The 20,278-nt window shown below is 34.2% G+C and overlaps 1 protein-coding gene across 6 annotated transcripts in view; it reads right to left on the reverse strand.

The window, feature by feature from the left end:
• Positions 1-249: 249 nt before the first annotated feature.
• SUCO (SUN domain containing ossification factor) overlaps positions 250-20,278 on the reverse strand; it is a 75,862-nt gene continuing 55,833 nt past the window's right edge. For 4 of the 6 annotated variants that reach the window (XM_053606307.1, XM_053606309.1, XM_053606308.1 and 1 more), the window contains 7 exons: positions 18,450-19,613; positions 17,386-17,473; positions 15,434-15,538; positions 13,680-13,834; positions 13,101-13,192; positions 3,210-3,265; positions 250-2,282 (listed from right to left, as the gene is read on the reverse strand). In XM_053606307.1, the coding sequence (XP_053462282.1) occupies positions 1,839-2,282; positions 3,210-3,265; positions 13,101-13,192; positions 13,680-13,834; positions 15,434-15,538; positions 17,386-17,473; positions 18,450-19,613 (2,104 nt within the window). In that variant the 3' untranslated portion in view covers positions 250-1,838. Of the gene's footprint in view, positions 2,283-3,209; positions 3,266-12,702; positions 12,801-13,100; positions 13,193-13,679; positions 13,835-15,433; positions 15,539-17,385; positions 17,474-18,449; positions 19,614-20,278 lie in introns of those variants that run through there. The other 2 variants (XM_053606306.1, XM_053606310.1) reach the window with 2 other exon arrangements.

Raw genomic sequence — 20,278 nt, forward strand, 5'->3', positions numbered from 1 at the left:
GCTCTATTTAGACAAAGAAAAGTAAAAATAAATATTAAAAACTGTCATTTTAGTATTTGAAAAGCTGAAATTATGATAGTATTAGGGAACAAAGTATTCACGTGAAAGCCTAATCAGTTCCTACTTGGCTAAAATGTGATGAATATTTAATGGGAAGCTTAGCTTTAAAAGTAGCAAAAACTCACATCTCTTTTCAAAGGTCAGTAATAAATTTGTGAGTTCTCTTTCAAAAGACAGAAGAACCAGTAATTAATAAAGACAAGTGTTCAGATTTATTTGGAAATTCACAGTTTCTAATGGCACTACAGCTCCGTAGTTACATACTGAAAGTCCTCTTTACACGCACACAGATCACCTAACTTCCCACTCTGTATCTGCTCTGCTCTCATCTGGACCTCTTCTCAAGGGGCTTCTATACAATCAGGCCCTCTTGCTCTGAACGGCTAACTGTGCAGACTAGAAAAATTAAATCTTCTAAAACATACTGTTACCCTAAAGCAGCAACTTAAACAAACAAAAAAGGCTTTAAATAAGTCACATTACAAACAATACCTAAGAAAGGTATTAGACAAGTTTAAAAAGTTATTACTAAAAGTGCTTAATAAGTTATAACTTAAATCTCACAACACAAAATGGTCACTTCTCTCCCTTTCAAAAAGAAATGTGTTACACTTTTGCTCATTACTGTATAATCACACACTGAGAAATCACTGAATTCAAATACAGTCACTGCTGATTATTTTTAAAGACACAAATGAAGACAGACGCATTGACATCACACATATATACCTCTGCACATTTGTAGCCAATATGAAGCAAACGTCAAGGAACAATGACCTCTTTAGACTTAACCAATTAGACAAAGCTTAACAAACTCACTAGCTGGTTCTGAGTTTATGTACATAGGCAGTGATTATATCAGAAAAACCTGGAGTCATTTGCCAAACCTTCAAATTTTATATTTGTAGTAATAGAAAACTGTGGGGTGAATGTTTAGAGAATTAGTGTTTACTGTAAATGTTTAAAATGTAATGTAGCTAAAGAAAACCTTTGTAAATGGTTAAATGTGTTTAAAAGGTAAATTTATCAAAAATTTGTTCACAAGTACTAGTTATTTGCAAAAAAAAAAAAAAAAAAAAATACCGTAGCTTGTTTTTTTCCTATTGAGTTTGTAACTAAGGAAAAAGTCTAAATAAGTCTAAATGAAAATAACATTAACATCATCACCATTTAGCTAGAAGAACAGAATTTAAATTGCAGCAAGTGTTTATTTCCAGTGAGTTTGCTAAACAGAGACTAGTTGGCAAGTCCTTAGGATTGTTATACTGTCTGACCCACGCTGCCGAGCTTCAGACACAGACCATCTTAAAAGTCTTGTAGTGTTTGCAGCTTCAAAAATCTAACAAAGTTATAAAAGAAATCAAAGGACAGAAAAAGTTCTCCCTCCTCTTCCAGTGGCATTATAAATAGACAAAAGGCACATAAATATGGGAAGGTGCAAGAAATAGGAACAAAGCTAAAGGAAGAGGTTTAGGCTTTCATTCCTATCCCACCCAAGGACTGGGCTTCCAAATTACTTTTGTCCCAGTAATTAATCTGTGAAAAAAATCTTTATAAAATGTCTACCATTGTCCTTGTAGGAAGTGATCAGCCTTGTAAAACTGCAGCTCATTAACCAAGATTGACACAATCCCATCTACTTTTTAAAAAGGCAAAAACCATAATTTCTGAATACTTTTCCCATTAATATTTTCTCCCTCCCCCCAAACCCTTCAAATACCACAGACTGTTCTTCAGAGAACAAAAAAAAGTCTCCAGTATGAAAAGTTCAATTAATTTTAGGTATGTCCCGAGACTGCTGTAACACCAAATGTTCCCACGGTGATCTCTTTGTTTCCTTTGATTATGTCATGCAGGCTCGGCAATGATCCTGACTTAGTCTGTATTAGAGTTTTTATCAATTTGCCTTGGTCTTGGACTTTAGATCGCCTTCGTTTTAAAGCCCTCTTCTCAGTTTTTGTCTTTTGAGACTGTCCATTGCACAGACTTGTGCAAGCTGAAATGCCACAAAAATAGGACTCTTCTGACTGTGATGAAGTTTCTGAGCTTCCTTCTGATGGAGGACCCTTGTAAGAAGAGTGATAAACTTCTCCCATATTAGAAAAATCTCTCTGGTTCGTAAAGGGCTTCTTTCCTTTTATGTCTCCATTAGCTACAGGGTGCAATGGATCTGCAGACTTTATGGTCTCAATTTTTTCAATTTTGTACTTGCAGCGTTTCTTCTGTAATACAAGTAAAACAAACGTTAGGCATGAAAATACCCATAGATACCTTATCAAACATCTAGAGAGCTGAAGTACTGGAGAAAAGTGCCACCTCCTGGTGAAAATAGAACAGTGTTATCAATAGCATGTATACACACACACACAGTTATATTCTATGTAGACAGTATCATCACCTTTCCTTTTTGTAAATATGTACTATTCACTCAAAACTCTTTAAATTGCTTATTTGCTACCTGTAATTTAAGGAGTGAAAACTAACATTTGAATATCTATTATGTGCCAGATATTGTACAGGCAGCTTTTATGTGTATCTTATTTACTAACCCTAAGAGGTGGTTATTTTATCTTTGGTTCCTAAAAGAGAAAACCAAAGTAAAGAAGTTTGATTCTTTGCCTAAGGTACATAGTAAGAATCTAGGTTGAAATTCCATTTTAGGCTATTTGGCTATAAAGCCCAAGTTCTTTCATCTAGAGAGAATTATTGCTAATCAAAAGGAGTATAACTTAATGTGAAAATTACTAGAATAGTACATGCACTTTGCCTGGCATGTATTAGGTACATAACAAATAGTGACTATCATCCAAAGGTCTGTAAACTTTTTCTGTAAAGAATCAGATAGTAAATAGGGTTCACATCCTGTCTCCCGCCTTGCATATTCTTCGTTTCATTCATATTTTATATCCCTTTAAAAATGAGAAAACTCTTCTAGGCACTTGGCCCATCTAACAAAATAGGCCACAGGCCACAAATGGCTTGGGGGTTATAGTTCATTGATCCCTGTAAACATTTATTTATATCATTACCATGATTGAAAATACATGTAAGTTAAGGATTACTTAAAGGTTATGTTAAACTTTTCAGCCTATTTCTTCACTTATTACCACATAGCACACCAATAAACTTAGAAAGAAACAAAGTATTACCTTTTTTTCTGGAGAGAACTTAAGGGGTTCTACAATATACAAATCATTTGGATCTACTGTAAGAAAAAAAAGCAGATACAAAATGAAAAGTAGATGTTACAATTAAATACTAAAAAAAAATCATACTTTAATGACCTTATTAATAGAACTAATGAATTTATATCAGATTTTAACTACATATTTATGTATTTTAAATTAGTAAGCCAAAAGAAGCATAGATGGCATCATTCTTATTTTGCATCTTCAAATAACTAGGCCTCCATGTTAAGTTTTCAACCAATATTTATTTGGTTATCAACAGCACTGTAAGAATTCTTCTTTAGGCCTTACTTTCTTATCTGATAACTCAATTCTACACTGTGTTGAAAAGGTGGATTAAAATGTGCAACAAGCAGCTGTGATCACATAGGAAGCCAGTTAGAGGGACACACACACAACAAAAGAAATCCAAGAAATTTTTGTTTAATTGTTTATTATTATAATCAAAACTATGAACTCCAAAATTTAAAAATAGCTTGGAACATGTAACATATATATATAACCAAGCAATAATAAACAAGCACTACCAGCATGGTAAGAAAATTAGATCTATTAGTTTTAGCTAAAAGTTTCTGCAGAAATATAAAACAAGAATAAAAGACCTGGATGATTTTTTTAAAAAACTATGAAAAGAACTCCTAAAAATGGAAAAGATAACTGAAATTAAAAACTCAATGAATTAATTTAATAACAGATTTGACACAAATGACTGTTGGCCTGGAAGATAGATCAGAAGGAATCATCCAAAACACAGCACATAGTCTGGGCATGGCTCACGCCTTTAATCTTGGCACTGGAGACTCAGGAGGACTGCTTGAGCTCAGGAGTTTGAGACTAGCCTGAGCTGGTCTGAGTAGCACGATCCTAACCCACAGCTAATATTTTACTGAATGGAGTAAAACTGAAAGCTTTTCCTCTTAGAACTGGAACCAGACAAGGTTGTCCTCTGTCACCTTTACTATTCAACATAGTGCTGGAAGTTCTAGCCAATACAATTAGGCAAGACAAGGAAATAAAGGGAATCCAAATGGGAGCAGAGGAGGTCAAACTCTCCCTCTTTGCTGACGACATGATCTTATACTTAGAGAATCCCAAAGACTCAACCACAAGACTCCTAGAAGTCATCAAAAAATACAGTAATGTTTCAGGATATAAATGTCCACAAGTCAATAGCCTTTGTATATGCCAATAACAGTGAAAATGAGAAGCTAATTAAGGACACAACTCCCTTCACCATAGTTCCAAAGAAAATGAAAAACCTAAGAATATACCAGATATTATACAGATATATTCTTTATAGAGGTGAAGGACCTCTATAAAGAAAATTATGAAATCCTCAGAAAGGAAATAGCAGAGGATATTAACAAATGGAAGAACACACCATGCTCATGGATGGGAAGAATCAACATTGTTAAAATGTCTATACTTCCCAAAGCATTCTACCTATTCAATGCCATTCCTATCAAAATACCAACATCGTACTTTCAAGATTTGGAAAAAATGATTCTGCGTTTTGTATGGAACCAGAAAAAACCCCGTATAGCTAAGGCAGTTCTTAGTAATAAAAATAAAGCTGGGGGTATCAGCATACCTGTTTTTAGTCTGTACTACAAAGCCATAGTGGTCAAGACAGCATGGTACTGGCACAAAAACAGAGACATAGACACTTGGAATCGAATTGAAAACCAAAAAATTAAACTAACATCTTACAACCAATAAACCAAACAAGAACATACCTTGGGGGAAAGACTCCCTATTCAATAAATGGTGTTGGGAGAACTGGATGTCTACATGTAAAAGACTGAAACTGGACCCACACCTTTCCCCACTCACAAAAATTGATTCAAGATGGATAAAGGACTTAAATTTAAGGCATGAAACAATAAAAATCCTCAAAGAAAGCATAGGAAAAATACTGGAAGATACTGGCCTGGGGAAAGACTTCATGAAGAAGACTGCCATGGCAATTGCAACAACAACAAAAATAAACAAATGGGACTTCATTAAACTGAAAAGCTTCTGTACAGCTAAGGAGACGACAACCAAAGCAAAGAGACAACCTACACAATGGGAAAGGATATTTGCATATTTTCAATCAGACAAAAGCTTGATAACTAGGATCTATAGAGAACTCAAATTAATCCACATGAAAAAAGCCAACAATCCCATATATCAATGGGCAAGAGACATGAATAGAACTTTCTCTAAAGAAGACAGACGAATGGCTAACAAACATGAAAAAATGCTCATCATCCCTATATATTAGAGAAATGCAATTCAAAACAACCCTGAGATACCATCTAACCCCAGTGAGAATGGCCCACATCACAAAATCTCAAAACTGCAGATGCTAGCGTGGATGTGGAGAGAAGGGAACACTTTTACACTGCTGGTGGGACTGCAAACCAGTACAACCTTTCTGGAAGGAAGTATGGAGAAACCTCAAAGCACTCAAGCTAGACCGCCCATTTGATCCTGCAATCCCATTACTGGGCATCTACCCAGAAGGAAAAAAATCCTTTTATCGTAAGGACACTTGTACTCGACTTTTTCTTGCAGCTCAATTTACAATAGCCAAAATGTGGAAACAGCCTAAATGCCCACCAACCCAGGAATGGATTAACAAGCTGTAGTATATGTATACCATGGAATACTACTCAGCTATTAAAAAAAATGGAGACTCTACATCCTTTGTATTAACCTGGATGTATTCTTAGTAAAGCATCACAAGAATGGAGAAGCATGAATCCTATGTGCTCAATTTTGATATGAGGACAATTAATGACAATTAAGGTTATGGGGTGGGAGGAAAAGCAGAAAGAGAGACCAAGGGAGGGGGGTGGGGCCTTGATGTGTGCCACACTTTCTGAGGGCAAGACATGATTGCAAGAGGGACTTTACCTAACAATTGCAATCAGTGTAACCTGGTTTATTGTACCCTCAATGAATCCCCAACAATAAAAAAAATAAAGAAAGAAAAGAAAAATTAGCTGGATTGGGTATTGTTACTTGGGAAGCGGAGGCAGAAGGATTGCTTAAACCCAGAAGTTTGAAGTTGCTGTGAACTAGGCTGAGGCCAAGGCAGTCTAGCCTGGGGCAAGAAACTGAGGCCATCACAAAACAAAACAAAACACATAAACAAAACAAAAAAACCCCACATAGCTGGGCACAGTGGCTCCAACCTACAGTGAACTGTGATGATGCTACCACACTCTAGCCCAGGCAACAGAGCAAGGACTGTCTCAAAAAGCAAAACCAAACAAAAACACAAAAAACAGCAAAAAAGGGGGCAAAAAGATGGAAAATGGACACAACAAAGAGGCATAGGGAGAAGGACTAGGATGTCTAATTAGATTCAAGAATTTAAAAGAGAATGGAGAAGAGGTTACTATCTGGCATACAAAATGATGGCTGAGTTTTCCACAACTGATAAAAGATATCTACCAATCCAGAGATTCAAAGGGTCAAAGACAAAAATCTCAAATAGGATTAAAGAAAAAAATTACATTTCACGGCACTCTACCGAGGGCCATAAAGTGAGACTCCGTCTCTACAAAAAAAAAAAAAGAAAAAGAAAAAAATTACATTTCAAGTTAAAGGAAACTAACGACAAACTAAAGATCTGAAGAATAAAGTAATTAGAAGTGTAAATTCAAATGAACATTAAGTGCAAAAAGTAATAATAACCTTGTTGAGTTAAAATTAAGCAAAAAATAAACAATATAACAAGAACAATGATTATACAAATCAGGTTAGGGATAAGTAAAAGTTTTATGATCTCTGTATTGTATAGGAGGAGGAAATATTTGTAGTTTCTAGAGTAACAAATAAAAGAATAAAAGCAGCACATAACTTTCAACCTAATGGAAATATCAACTTCCTTCTCAACCAAAAATCCTAACAAAGAAAAGGTGGAAAAAAAGAACAGATTAACAAAAGATAAAATGCAAACACCTTTGTGCTAATAAATTTTAACATTCAGATGAAATGATTAAGTTCTCAAAATTTGTAATTTAAAGTGACAGGAAAACCCAGGTCCTATATATAACCTGAATAAAAGGTCCAAAACTCATTTTACAGAGAAAATTTCAGACCTATGTAACTTTACTGACTCAAACATGAAATAATCTTAAGGTCCTCCTGATAACAGGAAAAAAAGAAAACAGGGACAGCATTGCCTATCTTTTATCAGTTTTATATATCAAAGCCCAACATGAAAAATAAAATATTACATGCCAACCCTTTTAAGAGTAGGTACGAAATTCATGATTACCAAATATACTTATGTAAAAATAACATATACAGTAACAAAATTCATATACATTTATATCATGACCAACTGATATTTAAGAATGCAATAACAGTTCAACATTAGGAAACAAATTAATGTAATTCATTTCCATAACCTAACAAGATGACTAATCATTTCAAAAGAAGCTAAAAACTATATGCAAAATTAAACAGATAGGCAAGCTACAAAAAAGAAAGGAACTTCCTCAGATAAAAGGTACCTACAAAACACTTATGACAAATAATGAAACACTGAAAACCTTCCCTTAGGGAATAAGGCAAAGATGCTCGTCAACCTCTTTTATTTATCACTGTAGAAAATGCCACCATCACAGTTAGTTAGGAAAGCAAAGGAAAGCTATTAAAGATTGGCAAGAAGAAACAAAAACTGTTTTTATTGTCAGAAGATGTGCCTGAATTCAAAGAAAATCTAAAATAACCTATAAATGAACTACTCAGTTAGATAATATTGCATATATAAACATCTAGGTTTCTAGTCCAGGATATAAGACGCTTAGAGGATACCACTTTGTCCAACCAAGTAAAAAGCTTGAACAAATTGAAAAACCAACATGTCTTTTTAGATCTATCAGAGATGTGTAGTCACAGGACAAACTATTAACCACAGACAGATGGATACAAAGAATCATAACTTACTGGAAAAGAAATCCAGAAGCAGAAAACTCTTGAGGCAGCGGTTCTCAACCTGTGGGTCACGACCCCTTTGTAACAATGAAAATACTCCTGCATAGCAGATACTTACATTACGATTCATAACAGTATCACAATTACAGTTATGAAGTAGCAACGAAAATAATTTTATGGTTGGGGGTCACGACAACATGAGGAACTGTATTAAACGGTCTCAGCATTTGGAAGGTTGAGAACCACTGTTCTGAGGGAACCAGCACCCGGTTAGGAAACCCTACACTGTAACTGATCAATTAGAGCAGGGGTCCTCAAACTTTTTAAACATGGGGCCAGTTCACTATCCCTCAGACCATTGGAGGGCTGGACTACAGTTTAAAGAAAAACTATGAACAAATTCCTATGCACACTGCACATATCTTATTTTGAAGTAAAAAAACAAAATAGGAACAAATACAATCACACTGCTGTATGTGACCAGCGGGCTGTAGTTTGAGGATCCCTGAGTTAGAGGCTCACAGTGGACAAGATTGTGAGTTAAAAGCCTCAGGAAGTCTGAGTCATTGTAGGGGGAGGCTTATACTTTAATAAACTTTACTACCAGGAGCACTACCATCCTTATCATTTTGAAATATACGATAGCATTCTATTCTTTTTTTTTTTTTTTGCAGTTTTTGGCTGGGGCTGGGTTTGAACCCACCACCTCTGGCATATGGGGCCAGCGCCCTACTCCTGTGAGCCACAGGTGCTGCCCAGCATTCTATTCTTAACAAGGCCTGACCTCAGGAGAAACTATTAGGAGGGCCTCATCTGCTAGTGTTTTAACAGAACCTAACTCACCCGGGAAAGAGAAATACTCACCAACTTGTCCCACCTCAATGGGGTTGGGGAAGGAATGAAAAGCACTGGCAAAGGGGCAGAGGCTCATCAAAAGACTAGGACCTAATCACAGGATTACCAAATGCTTCCCTGACTCCACACCTTACTATTATACATTACTAAAGGCCTATTTTCACTTTCAACAAAAAATTATAAGGAATAATTAAAGAAAAAAAACAGAATTATAAAATCAGAATTTTTTTAAATTATAATTTATATGCTAAGGACTTCAAATGAAAAAAGTAGACAACATGCAAAAATAGATGGATAATGTAAGCAAAGAGATGAAATTCTAAGAAGGAACAACAAATGAATGCCAGAGATCAAAAACATGATTGCCAGAAACAAAGAATGGACTGGACATGACTGAAGAAAGCATACCTTAAACTTCAGGATATGATGTTATTTACAATATCAAAAAGAATAACATACTTAGGAATAAATCTAACCAAAACGGTTAGAAAGAATGAAAGAAATTAAAGAAGATACAAATAAATGTAAATACATTCTGTGTTAATTAAAGCCTTAACACTGTTGTATATACTACCCAAAATGATCTGTAGATTCAGTGCAAGGGCACTGTATGTCAAAGTAGAAAAGTTCACTCTAAAATTCATACGAAATCTCAAGGGAACCAGAATAACCAAAAGAATTTTTAAAAGAACAAAATTAGACAACTCACACTTCCAGACGTCAAAACACATTACTACATACATATAATGCTACAGAAATCAACAGTGTAGCAGTGGCATAAAGACAGAGCAATGGAATAAAATAAGGCGGCCATCCTGAATATGGTTAAAAGATACTCAACAAGAGTACCAAGAACACTCCAACATAGAGTGCTGGGAAAACTGGACAGTCACACGCAAAAGAATGAAACTGTACTCTTACAATATATACAAAAATTAATACAAAATGAATTAAAGACCCAAATTTCTAAAATTCCTAGAAGAAAACAAAGTGGAAATGCTTCATGACCTTGGACTTCAGTGATTTCTTAGATATGATGCCAAAATTACAGGCAACAAAAAGAAAACAAACAAATGGAAACACTTCAAACTTTAAAACTCTGAACATCAAAGGATACATTCAACAGAGTAAAAAGGTAACATAATGAAAGAAAATATTTACAGACCATACATCTGAGAACTTCAAAATAGAAAGTTAAATAATATGTTGAAAAGACACTGAACATCAATAATCATCAGAGATATGCAAATCAAACTCACAATAAGATATTACCTCATACCCATTTGGATGACTGCTACCAAAAAAAAAAAAAAAAACCCCCCCCAAAAAAAGAAAGAAAATAACAACTGCTAGTGAGGATGGGGAGAAACTAGAACCCCTCTGCATTGTTAGTAGAATTATAAAATGGTACAACTATGAAAAACAGTATGGAAGTTCTTCAAAAAATTAAAAACAGAAATACCATATGTTCAGCAATCCCACTTCTGGGTATACATCCAGAAGAATCAAAAGCAGGGTCTCGTAGAGTTATTTGTCTACCCATGTTCATAGAAGTACTAGGCACAATACCCAAGAGGAGAAGCAACCCAAATGTCCATCAACAGATGAATGGACCCAAAAATGTGGTATATACGTGCAATGAAATATCATTCAACTTTACAATGGAAATCCTGTCACACACTACTGGATAAACATGAAAGACATGCTAAGTAAAGTAAAACCAATCACAGAAAGACAAATACTGTACGATTCCACTTACATGGAGTATCTAAAAAGTAGTTAAATTCATAGGAACAGAAAATGGAATAGTAGTTAGCAGGGGTTGGAGGGGGGAGGAAAATAGTTGTTTAATGGGCATAGAGTTTCAGATTGGCAAGATGAAAACATTCTGGAGTTCTGTTTTATAACAATGTTAACTTACTTATTATTACTGAACTGTATGCTTAAAAATGGTTAAGATGGAAAATTTTATGTTTATGTGCTATTCACCACAATTTAAAATAAAACAAGACAAGGTCCCTTCTCACAGAGATTGTAAGCAAAAAATAAGGCAAGTAAAAGAGTTCGAATCAAAGCAAATTATATGATAAATGCCATAAAAATAGATCTAACTTAAACAAGAGAAGAAATAAATTAATTGACTAACATAAGAATTAGGGCTAAAGTCAGTCCTGTACCTGCCTATTGTACTCAGCTTTCTTTACTTGTGAAGATAAATCAAGATGACACTGTTGTTCAAAATAGAAATAATTCTATTATCAGGTATAAAAGGCTTCTATTTGCACTTAAAGAGCTAGATAAAAATGGCAGTTATAGTAAAAGTGTCATGTTTTCACTTAATTTAAAATAAAACTAAAAACACTGGGAAGGAAAAATATCTCTAACATATTTCCTAATTGCATGAATATGCTTAAATAAGGAATAAATACACATCTGCCAGAATGGCTGAAGACCAAAAATACCAGATGTTAACTAGGATGTGGAGCAACTGGTACTCTCACACACAGCTGATGGAAGGGCAAATCCACATAACACTTTGGAAAACTGTGTGGCAGTGTTTACTAAACTGACCTGTTATCCACTGACTCCCCTTCTAGGTGTGTACCTAACACAAATGCACATGTGTGCTCACCAAAAGATATGTAATAGCCTCAAAAGGAAAATAACCCCAAATGGAAACGAATAATGTACACTATACAGAGGGCACCAAGTAAATGTATACTTGTTTTAGGAAAGGAAAAAACTATATTAAAATTGTAATACTCAAGTTAGCTTTGACTTCTGCAATTCTAAGACGTGCTCAAATGTGTGGTGTAGTCATCTTCTGTTACTGGTATATACTGAGTATTACAATTTTAGTACAGATTTTTCCTTTCTTAAAATGTACATACTTTTTTGGGCACTCTCTGTATTTGTATAAAGGAATACGGTACATAAATAAGAACAAAAAAAGGAATACTCTCAATAACATGGAATCTCACAATAGTTGGAAGTCAAAACACTGGCCACTCTGGGAAGAAATGTGTCACTAATGATTGAAAGAGCACTTTTTGAGATGCTAGATGATGTTCTGCTTCTTAATCTGGACATTGTTTACACCACTGTGTTCAGTTTATGAAAATTCATCAAGCTTTACAAATAATAATTAACTCTCTTGTATGTAATAATTGAATTAAAAATTTCACTTATAACCAAAACAAAGATAAAAAAGAGAAAGAAGCAGAAAGGAGGAAGAGATTTATTAGCCCTAAGTAAATATACATAATAATTCTATAAGCTTTGTGAGTAACAATAAACCATTGAAGGTCAGGAATGATTACTTAAGTGGTTAAATCAGTGGAAACTTGCTACTCAGTTACTAAATCTTAAAGAAAGAGATAATAGTTAATGATTATTAAGAAAGCACTACTAATTGAAATATGTAATTAATTTGGTTATTTTAATATTGCTATGAAGACAAATTTCTATGTCTCTTAATAAACATTAATTAATTACAAAGATACTGAAGAAAACAGCCACTCAGAAAACATCTATTCATTTAACTGGAAGTATTTATAGGTATTGAGTGTTAGACAATGGAACCAATCAGACTCTGAGGCTATAAAAGAGACAGATAAGACTTGCTCAGAAAGTGCCTCATAGTCCTAAACTGGAGACAAAAGGGGTCCTACCTGTATAAGAAGAGGAGGCAGATAAGCACAGGATGCTATGGGAGCACATTCAGGTTTTCCATATCTGTTGAACTTTCTCAAACACCCCTTTCTAAAAAGAAATACTTCTAAACAGGAGCATGTGCAAACAAAGCTAACGAATGCTAATCAAACATATACTAAAGCCCACCTCCCCACCCTCTGGGATTTAAGAAACAAAGACATAAAAATGTGAAAATGATAAAGCGGCTTTGACACAGAACAAACACAAAGGCTATATATGTATGCATTTTTCGTTGCACAGGTCACAAACACAATACTGACATTATACTTATGCCAGAAGTAAGCTAGTTTCATGTTTTTATGCGCGCGCGCACACACACACACACATTGCATAGCCATGAAAATCTACCTTCTTTGCCAGTTAACTGTAGGGACTTGGATCTGATGAGTGGGAATGAAGTTCTTCTTTTCAAATTCATATCATCATAGGAAGAAAAACACCTAACACATTAAGAAAAATTAATATAAAATTAATAATTATTATTAATTATTATTTTTATTAATATAAAAATTAATATCTACTCTGGTAGATGATGCTCAATGGAGGTGACTGAGAACAACACATACCACATAGGACTAACTGTAACACTCTAATCATTGCTAATGTAAGTTAAAAAACCAAAGATCTTTGTCTACAAGGTACTAAATTAAAATATTTATTTTCTTCCTCCTTTTGAACAACTTTCTCAACCCAAATATTTCGAGGGTTTTAAGCACTTACTGTTAGTGTTTTTTCTATTATAGTCCACAGAGCCAATCAGGCATAGGACCAACTCACTAGTCCATGAGTTTTTGTTAACGTTTTGGCTTCAAAATAATCAAATAGCAGAAGAAATTACCTCAATGTCCCCTTATCTGCTCAAAATTTCCCCCAAATATAAAAGGCATAGTAAAAAAAGAAAACTGTAAAATATAATGCTGACATTACCTTTTAGGGCTTGGATACTGGTTACTTTTAGGAAGTTTTGAAATATAATCTCCATCAAATTGAGAAGTGTTTCGACAACGCTGCATACAAAGCATCAGTCCCAAGACAACACAAAGAACTAAAGATATGACAAGATAACTCTGTCGATCTGAAACCTGAGATGAGAATAGGGTTAAATAATAATAATAGTAAAATCATACTAGAAAATATGTAGTGGCATTTAAAATTCAAAGGACAAATCATTTTAATTTTTTCAGTTTGTTTCAAAACCATAAATGCAGGACATGCTTTGAAAATGAACTATTAAATCAATGTTTTTCTTCTTCTCTCCCCACTAATTCTTTCTTTGAAAAATTTCAAACTTACGGAAAAGTTTAAAAAAATAGTACAATAAACGTATTTATGCCTTTCGTGTATGTTTGCCAATTGTTAATACTATCATATTTGGTTTGTCTTTCCATTTGCACTATTTCTTCCTCAGGGAGAAAAAAAAAAAAAACTCGTGCTTCACTCATTCTTTCCCATTTTATAAGACTGAACCACCAACCAGTTATTTAAGGCAAAAACCTGGAGACCATCCTTAATTTCTCATCCCTTCACACCCAACATTTCAACAAAGCTTGTCACTGTCTTTCTTCCTCTTAAGTATATCCTGAATTCAATAATTTTATATTATACTCCACTTCTAAAATCCTAGTCTAAGCCAGCATCACATCATCCAGGTTACTGCAATCACCCCCTAATTGGCTTCCTCTCTGCTGCTGCTCTTGCTGTTCCCCAACAGGCAATTCTCCACAGAGCAACAAATTGAGGAGTTTCTCACAGTGTTAACCATTAGGATACGACCCACACTTCTTTACTCAATACATTCCAATGACATACAATGATTCAAATAATATTCAAAGTCTAAAATGCCTACAAAGTGCTACATGACCAGGGCTCCGATATCTTCAACCCATATCTCAGCCTCACTTTTCTCACTCAATAGGCTCCAGCCATCTTAGCCTTCTTTCCGCCCTCAAACACGTCACACTGTGTCAAATCTCGGGTCCTTCATCCTAGTTTTGCTAATAACAAGTTTGTTCTCATCACAGGCAATAGGTGGCAGCTAACTCTTCTTGAACACTCAGTTCTAATGCCACCTCTTCAGATAGGCCTTCCAAAATCACTCTAGCTAAAGAAGCATTCCTACCACCACCATACACACATGCTGCTTCTTCGTTTTTTTTCCCCCATTTATTTCATGGCATTGGTTAGGAGAAATTATCACTTGTTTACAAATTCACTATATGTATTCTATCCCTCCTCCATAACACAAATTTTGTGAGGCCAGACACGATTCATTGTTATATACCACAACCTAGAACTATAAAAGCCCATGTCTCACATATACTAGATACTAAATAAAATTCTTATTAAACCAACAACATTTTTGCTTTGTTAAGCAACTTTATAAGCCTTTTTTAACTGAAAATGAAGTGTAAGCTGCTATTCAGTGCTTGCAATGATGGCCTATCAGAATACTCTTACACTTACAAGTAAGGCCTAAATTATGAAGTCATGCTTTATAGTGATTATGACAATATAGTCCCCAAACTTAAAATACTCCACATTCTGGTATTCTGAAAAAGTTCTCCATAAATGATAATTTTGTTTGGTTGAAGTTTATAGGTAGCATATTCATGTTAATAAGCTTGCCTTCATGACAACCTCCATATATGTACTATGTCTCACAATACTGGAATAACAATTACCTCCTGTTTTAATTCTACCACTGTTGTTGATAAATTTGAAACCAGTTGTGTCATGTTAGTCAACTGTGCCTGTAGCAACTGGATGGCTTCAGTTTGCCGCTGATCCTATGATAAAGAAATAAATATTATTTTTCTTTGTGTTTCATTTGTATATTAACTACGCTATAAATTAAAGTAAAATAATCTGGAAAAATCACTATGTTTTCTAAAACAAATGTATTAATAATAAGCTCTTAAAAAGAAATATTAAGAAGAAATATTATAAACTTTGACCAGATATTTAAAAACCCACCAAAGCACTTCAAGAATTTGGGAATGCATTCAACTCTCCCTTCCCCCCAATTTTTTCTGCCTCGTACTGCTACGATGTGAAATACTGTATAATAGAAGTTGATAAATTACTTTTCAAATTAATATGGGCAATATATGCTTCTAATCAAGATTTACTTCCAATAGTGCTAATATACATCGAAAAATACTTAGAAAAGTCTTTGAGACACATAAAAAGGGAAAATACAGAAGAGGGGAAATCATTGTATTAAAATTAATGAAGACCTAAATACTGTGATCATATGTCAGAAGACTTACTGTTACTACTTTCAAGATGTCAATTCTCCAAATTCATCTATGAATTTAGTATAATCCCAATCAAGATTCAAATAAGATTTTTGTGGGGATTTTGTTTAATTTTTTTTTTTTTTTTTGGTAGAGACTGACAAGCTAATTCTAAAATCCATATAGCAATGTAAAAAAACCTAGTCGAAAAAATCTCAGAAAAGAAAAATACTGGGGGACTTAATGCTACTGGACTTCAAGTGTTACAATAAAGCTATAGCAATGGCAAAATAGTGGTATTAGCATTAAGATAGACAAACAGATTAACAGAAGCCAAGAAACAGACTCATGGTCAATTGGGTTTTTTTCAAAAGTGCAAAGGAAATTCAGTGGGGAAAGGACAGTCTTTTAAACAAATGATGCTAAAACAAATGGATATTCACATGCCTTCCCCTTCCTACCCACCCCCCAAACCCTTTATCTATACCTTGGAAAAGGAATCACAACCCTGCTGTAAACCTAAAACCATAAACCTTCTAGAAGAAAACAAGGGAAAAAAATTGTGGTTTTGCATTAGGCAAAAATTCCACACAACAAAGAGAAAATTTATAAACTGGGCTTCAATAAATTAAAAACATCTGTTCTTCAAAACACACTCTAAAGAAAATGAGAGAACAAGCAATGGATTGGGAGAAAATATTTGCTAAGCATATCTCTAGTAATGTAGTTTAAAGAACTCCTAAACCTTAAAAACAGAAAAATAAACCAATAAAGGAAGAATCACAATCATAATGTCCCATGAATAGGAGAGTAAAACTAAACTAACTAAAACAAACCCTGTACAGCCTCAGCTTCTTCTTACCTCACTGTGCCCTAGTCCCAAATAACTTCTTAGAAAATCTCAGTGTAAATTTCTTTACTGTGATAATCCATATATCACATTTAAATCTATAATACTGAACTTTTTCTCTTAAACTCAAGATACAGGAATGAGCACTACCACTAGTTCTATCGCATCACTATATATATAGCTCTAGCCAACAGATAAGAGAAAAAAATAAAACGTATGAGGATCAAAAAGAAACAAAGCTGTTCTTATTTGCAGTCAGTAAGATTATTTACATAAAAAACCACAGAAGATTTTACAGTTTAATGAAGCTAAAGTCCACTGTACTTCTTCTACCTATATACACACACAAAAAGGGTAATGTGAATAATCTTTAAGAAAATTTTTTCTGAAAGAGATGATGATGCTAACATCTAGTTTTCCAAACAAGAGGCCATAATTAGTTATCAGAGGAAAAGTGAACCAACCCTACTTATCTTTTTACCAGTGAAATTCTATAAAATTTAATGAAAATTTATATAAAATACAAATAAGTATGAAGGAGACCAACCTGCTCCTCTGCTATTCTTGAAGTATTCTGAAGTTTTACTATTGTTTTATTAAAAGCCTTTTGCATTTCTTCCATTTGTTTTCGGTACCTACAGAATAAGAATTGGTTTAAATTAACTTTAATTTCTTATTTACTCACTCAGTACTAGAAACACTTCTCATTTCAATGTATAAGTCCATTTTTATAAAATGACCTTATTCAGACCTGTGTAACACAGGAACATGTGCAAAGGTATAATAAAGAGGTCCCTTGAGGTATTTGTACTTTGACATCAATTCTATACATCTTAGGGCTATATAAAATTTAGTGGAGTAGAGAAAGGCAATTAACTAAGTGGACATACACATACACACACAATTGCCAATAAACTGTATGTATGAATAAGAAAGAAATTCCATTTAGGACATGACTAAGTGACGTCTTATTAGTAGTGTTTCAGTTTAAGGTGTAAGAAAAGGTGGTATCTAGATATTTGGTGCCTAGATTGATTGTAACATGTTGGGGGAGAAGCCCTAAGGACAGTCAATGGGTATTTAAGTGATTAAAAAAAATACTGTGCCTGGGGTCTTCATCACTGCAAAAATGTACTGGCACTATCTATGGCATTTACAAGCACAGAACATAATTAGAACTAGAACTAGAACCTGTTTAAAAGAGTGAAATGTTGCCTTATCATCCAATTCAATCCATCCATTCTTGCCTTCACTTATCTAAACTATTAAATGATATAGGGTCCAGTTCCACTAAGAGCTTTAAGGCCTATATACATTAAACAACAAAAGTAGCTAAAGTTAAGCAAGAGAAGAAAGGAAAAAGTGAGTATAAATAACTCAAACTTGTTACTAAACTAATAACAAAGCTTTTATGCCATTGAGAAGTACTTCTAAAACTTTTTTTAAAAGTTCGTTCATTAAGTCTTCCATCAGCAAACAGCTTTCTCTAGCTAAAACTGTGTTTATTACTACTACATCATGAGATAATTAAATCCTTTTCTTCTGTAATCACAGATCACATTTTGCTACTTAACTTGTGATACAATTGTGCTAATTCAAAATAAAGTTTACCTTTGGCTAAGCTCCTCCAGATAGCGACCACTGAGAGACATGTTAACTTCTAAGGCTTTAATACGATTATTAAGTCTCATAAATACTGACTCCTTTTGGTTTGATCCATGTACAAGATTTCCATTAGCATATCCTAGATCTGTAGAATTTTGCAATTCAGCATAAAAATCTGTAGCTGTCCTCTGTAACCCTTTCAAAAGGGCATCTTCGGGAGATTGTTCTTCTTCTTTTACTTCAGGTAGTGAAGAAGAATCCACAACAGGAGTCAAAATTTGCTTTGGTGTGTCAGCTATATTCATTTTGGCTTCCCCATCTTCATTGTCTGGCACAGTGGCTGTGTTTAAAGGTGGCACTATTGTTTCAGATAACTTTGTGGTAATGTGCATGGAGTTCATATCTTCTTTTATTACATTATCTATTACCTCATTAACTTTGTTTGTTTCATAGATAACAGATGGCTTCTCTATAGAACTAAAGCTCTCAGACTTTTTTCCTGTTTCATTATCAACCTCAATAGAGTGTTCCTGGGGAATTATTTGTGATGGTGTATGTCCTGCCGTGTACTTAACAGATTCAGATATTTCTATGTCAGATAATGAACTAATTTCTGGAGTAATATCTAAGAGAACAGACTGAGAAAGAGTTTGTGGATGGCTTGGTTCAAGTTCAATTGCATCTACAGTGTGATTCATCAAATCACCTTGGTGCACACTACTTAAGTCACCAAGAACAACAATTTCAGCTTCCCTTTCCACATCTTTACTGTCCAATTCTCCTTTTGAAGGTTGCAATACTGAAATTTCTACTGATTCTGCAGGTAGCAGTAATGGTGGCTGAGCTGACACAAGATAATTTTTTCCTTTACTCCAAGCAGTTCTGCTGCGCTGCCAATAAAGAGCAACTCTAACTGAACACCATTTAAATATATATTCAGAAAAACTAGAAATACAACAAACTGTGGTCAGTTCACTGCAAAATATTTGTGTCTCTGACTCAAACCAGGGCGATGATTCATCCTCCTGTTCACCGCTGCCCAGAAGGGTCACTGTAGATGGACTTGCCTCCTCTTCTTCCTCTTGAACTAACTGTACAATGGGACTCTCTTTTGCAGTATCTGGTGTTGATGGCTCCGTGTCATGCATGTGTATTTCAGCAGTTATATACCTAAAAATATATATTACAATTACAATCACTTTACTTGAAAGTCTAAAGTTAAAATATGTTTAAGGAAAATAAACATATACATAAGATTAAAGGAAAGCTGGAAATACAGAAGAAATTCAAATTATTTTTTGATGAATTTTTTACCTTCATTTTTATTATAAAAACAAATACTGCTCAGAATTGGCAACAGAAAGATCATTTATCAAGTTACCAGTCAAATGACTCAAACCACATTTAAACCTATCAAACTTGCTTTCTTTTAACCTGTTTAAGACTTATAAGTGAATAGTTCCGTTCACTGAATGTATAGTATACCTTTCCTCCTATAAAATAGTCACCAAATCTTTACAAGCCTCACAACCCATTACAGATCAGAATTAAGGTAACCAACAGCTATAAGCTCCAGAACTACAACTAGAATCCAGGATTTTTAATACTTATAAGCATCCTCTGTGCTTGAATAACCTATTTTCAAAGGGCAGCTAGATTTCTCAAAGATAATTTTCTGAAGATGATCTGAAGAACTTCAATCTGGCATTAAAGACACACACAAGATTTTCTGCTTTAGGAAGAAAAAACATCCTTCCCACCACAATAATCTTAATGTTGCCCATGCTAATTTTCTACTATTAAAAGCCAAATACTTAAAAACATAAATAAAACTT

The sequence above is a fragment of the Nycticebus coucang genome, chromosome 10, assembly GCF_027406575.1.
Source record: "Nycticebus coucang isolate mNycCou1 chromosome 10, mNycCou1.pri, whole genome shotgun sequence".
NCBI lineage: Eukaryota > Metazoa > Chordata > Mammalia > Primates > Lorisidae > Nycticebus > Nycticebus coucang.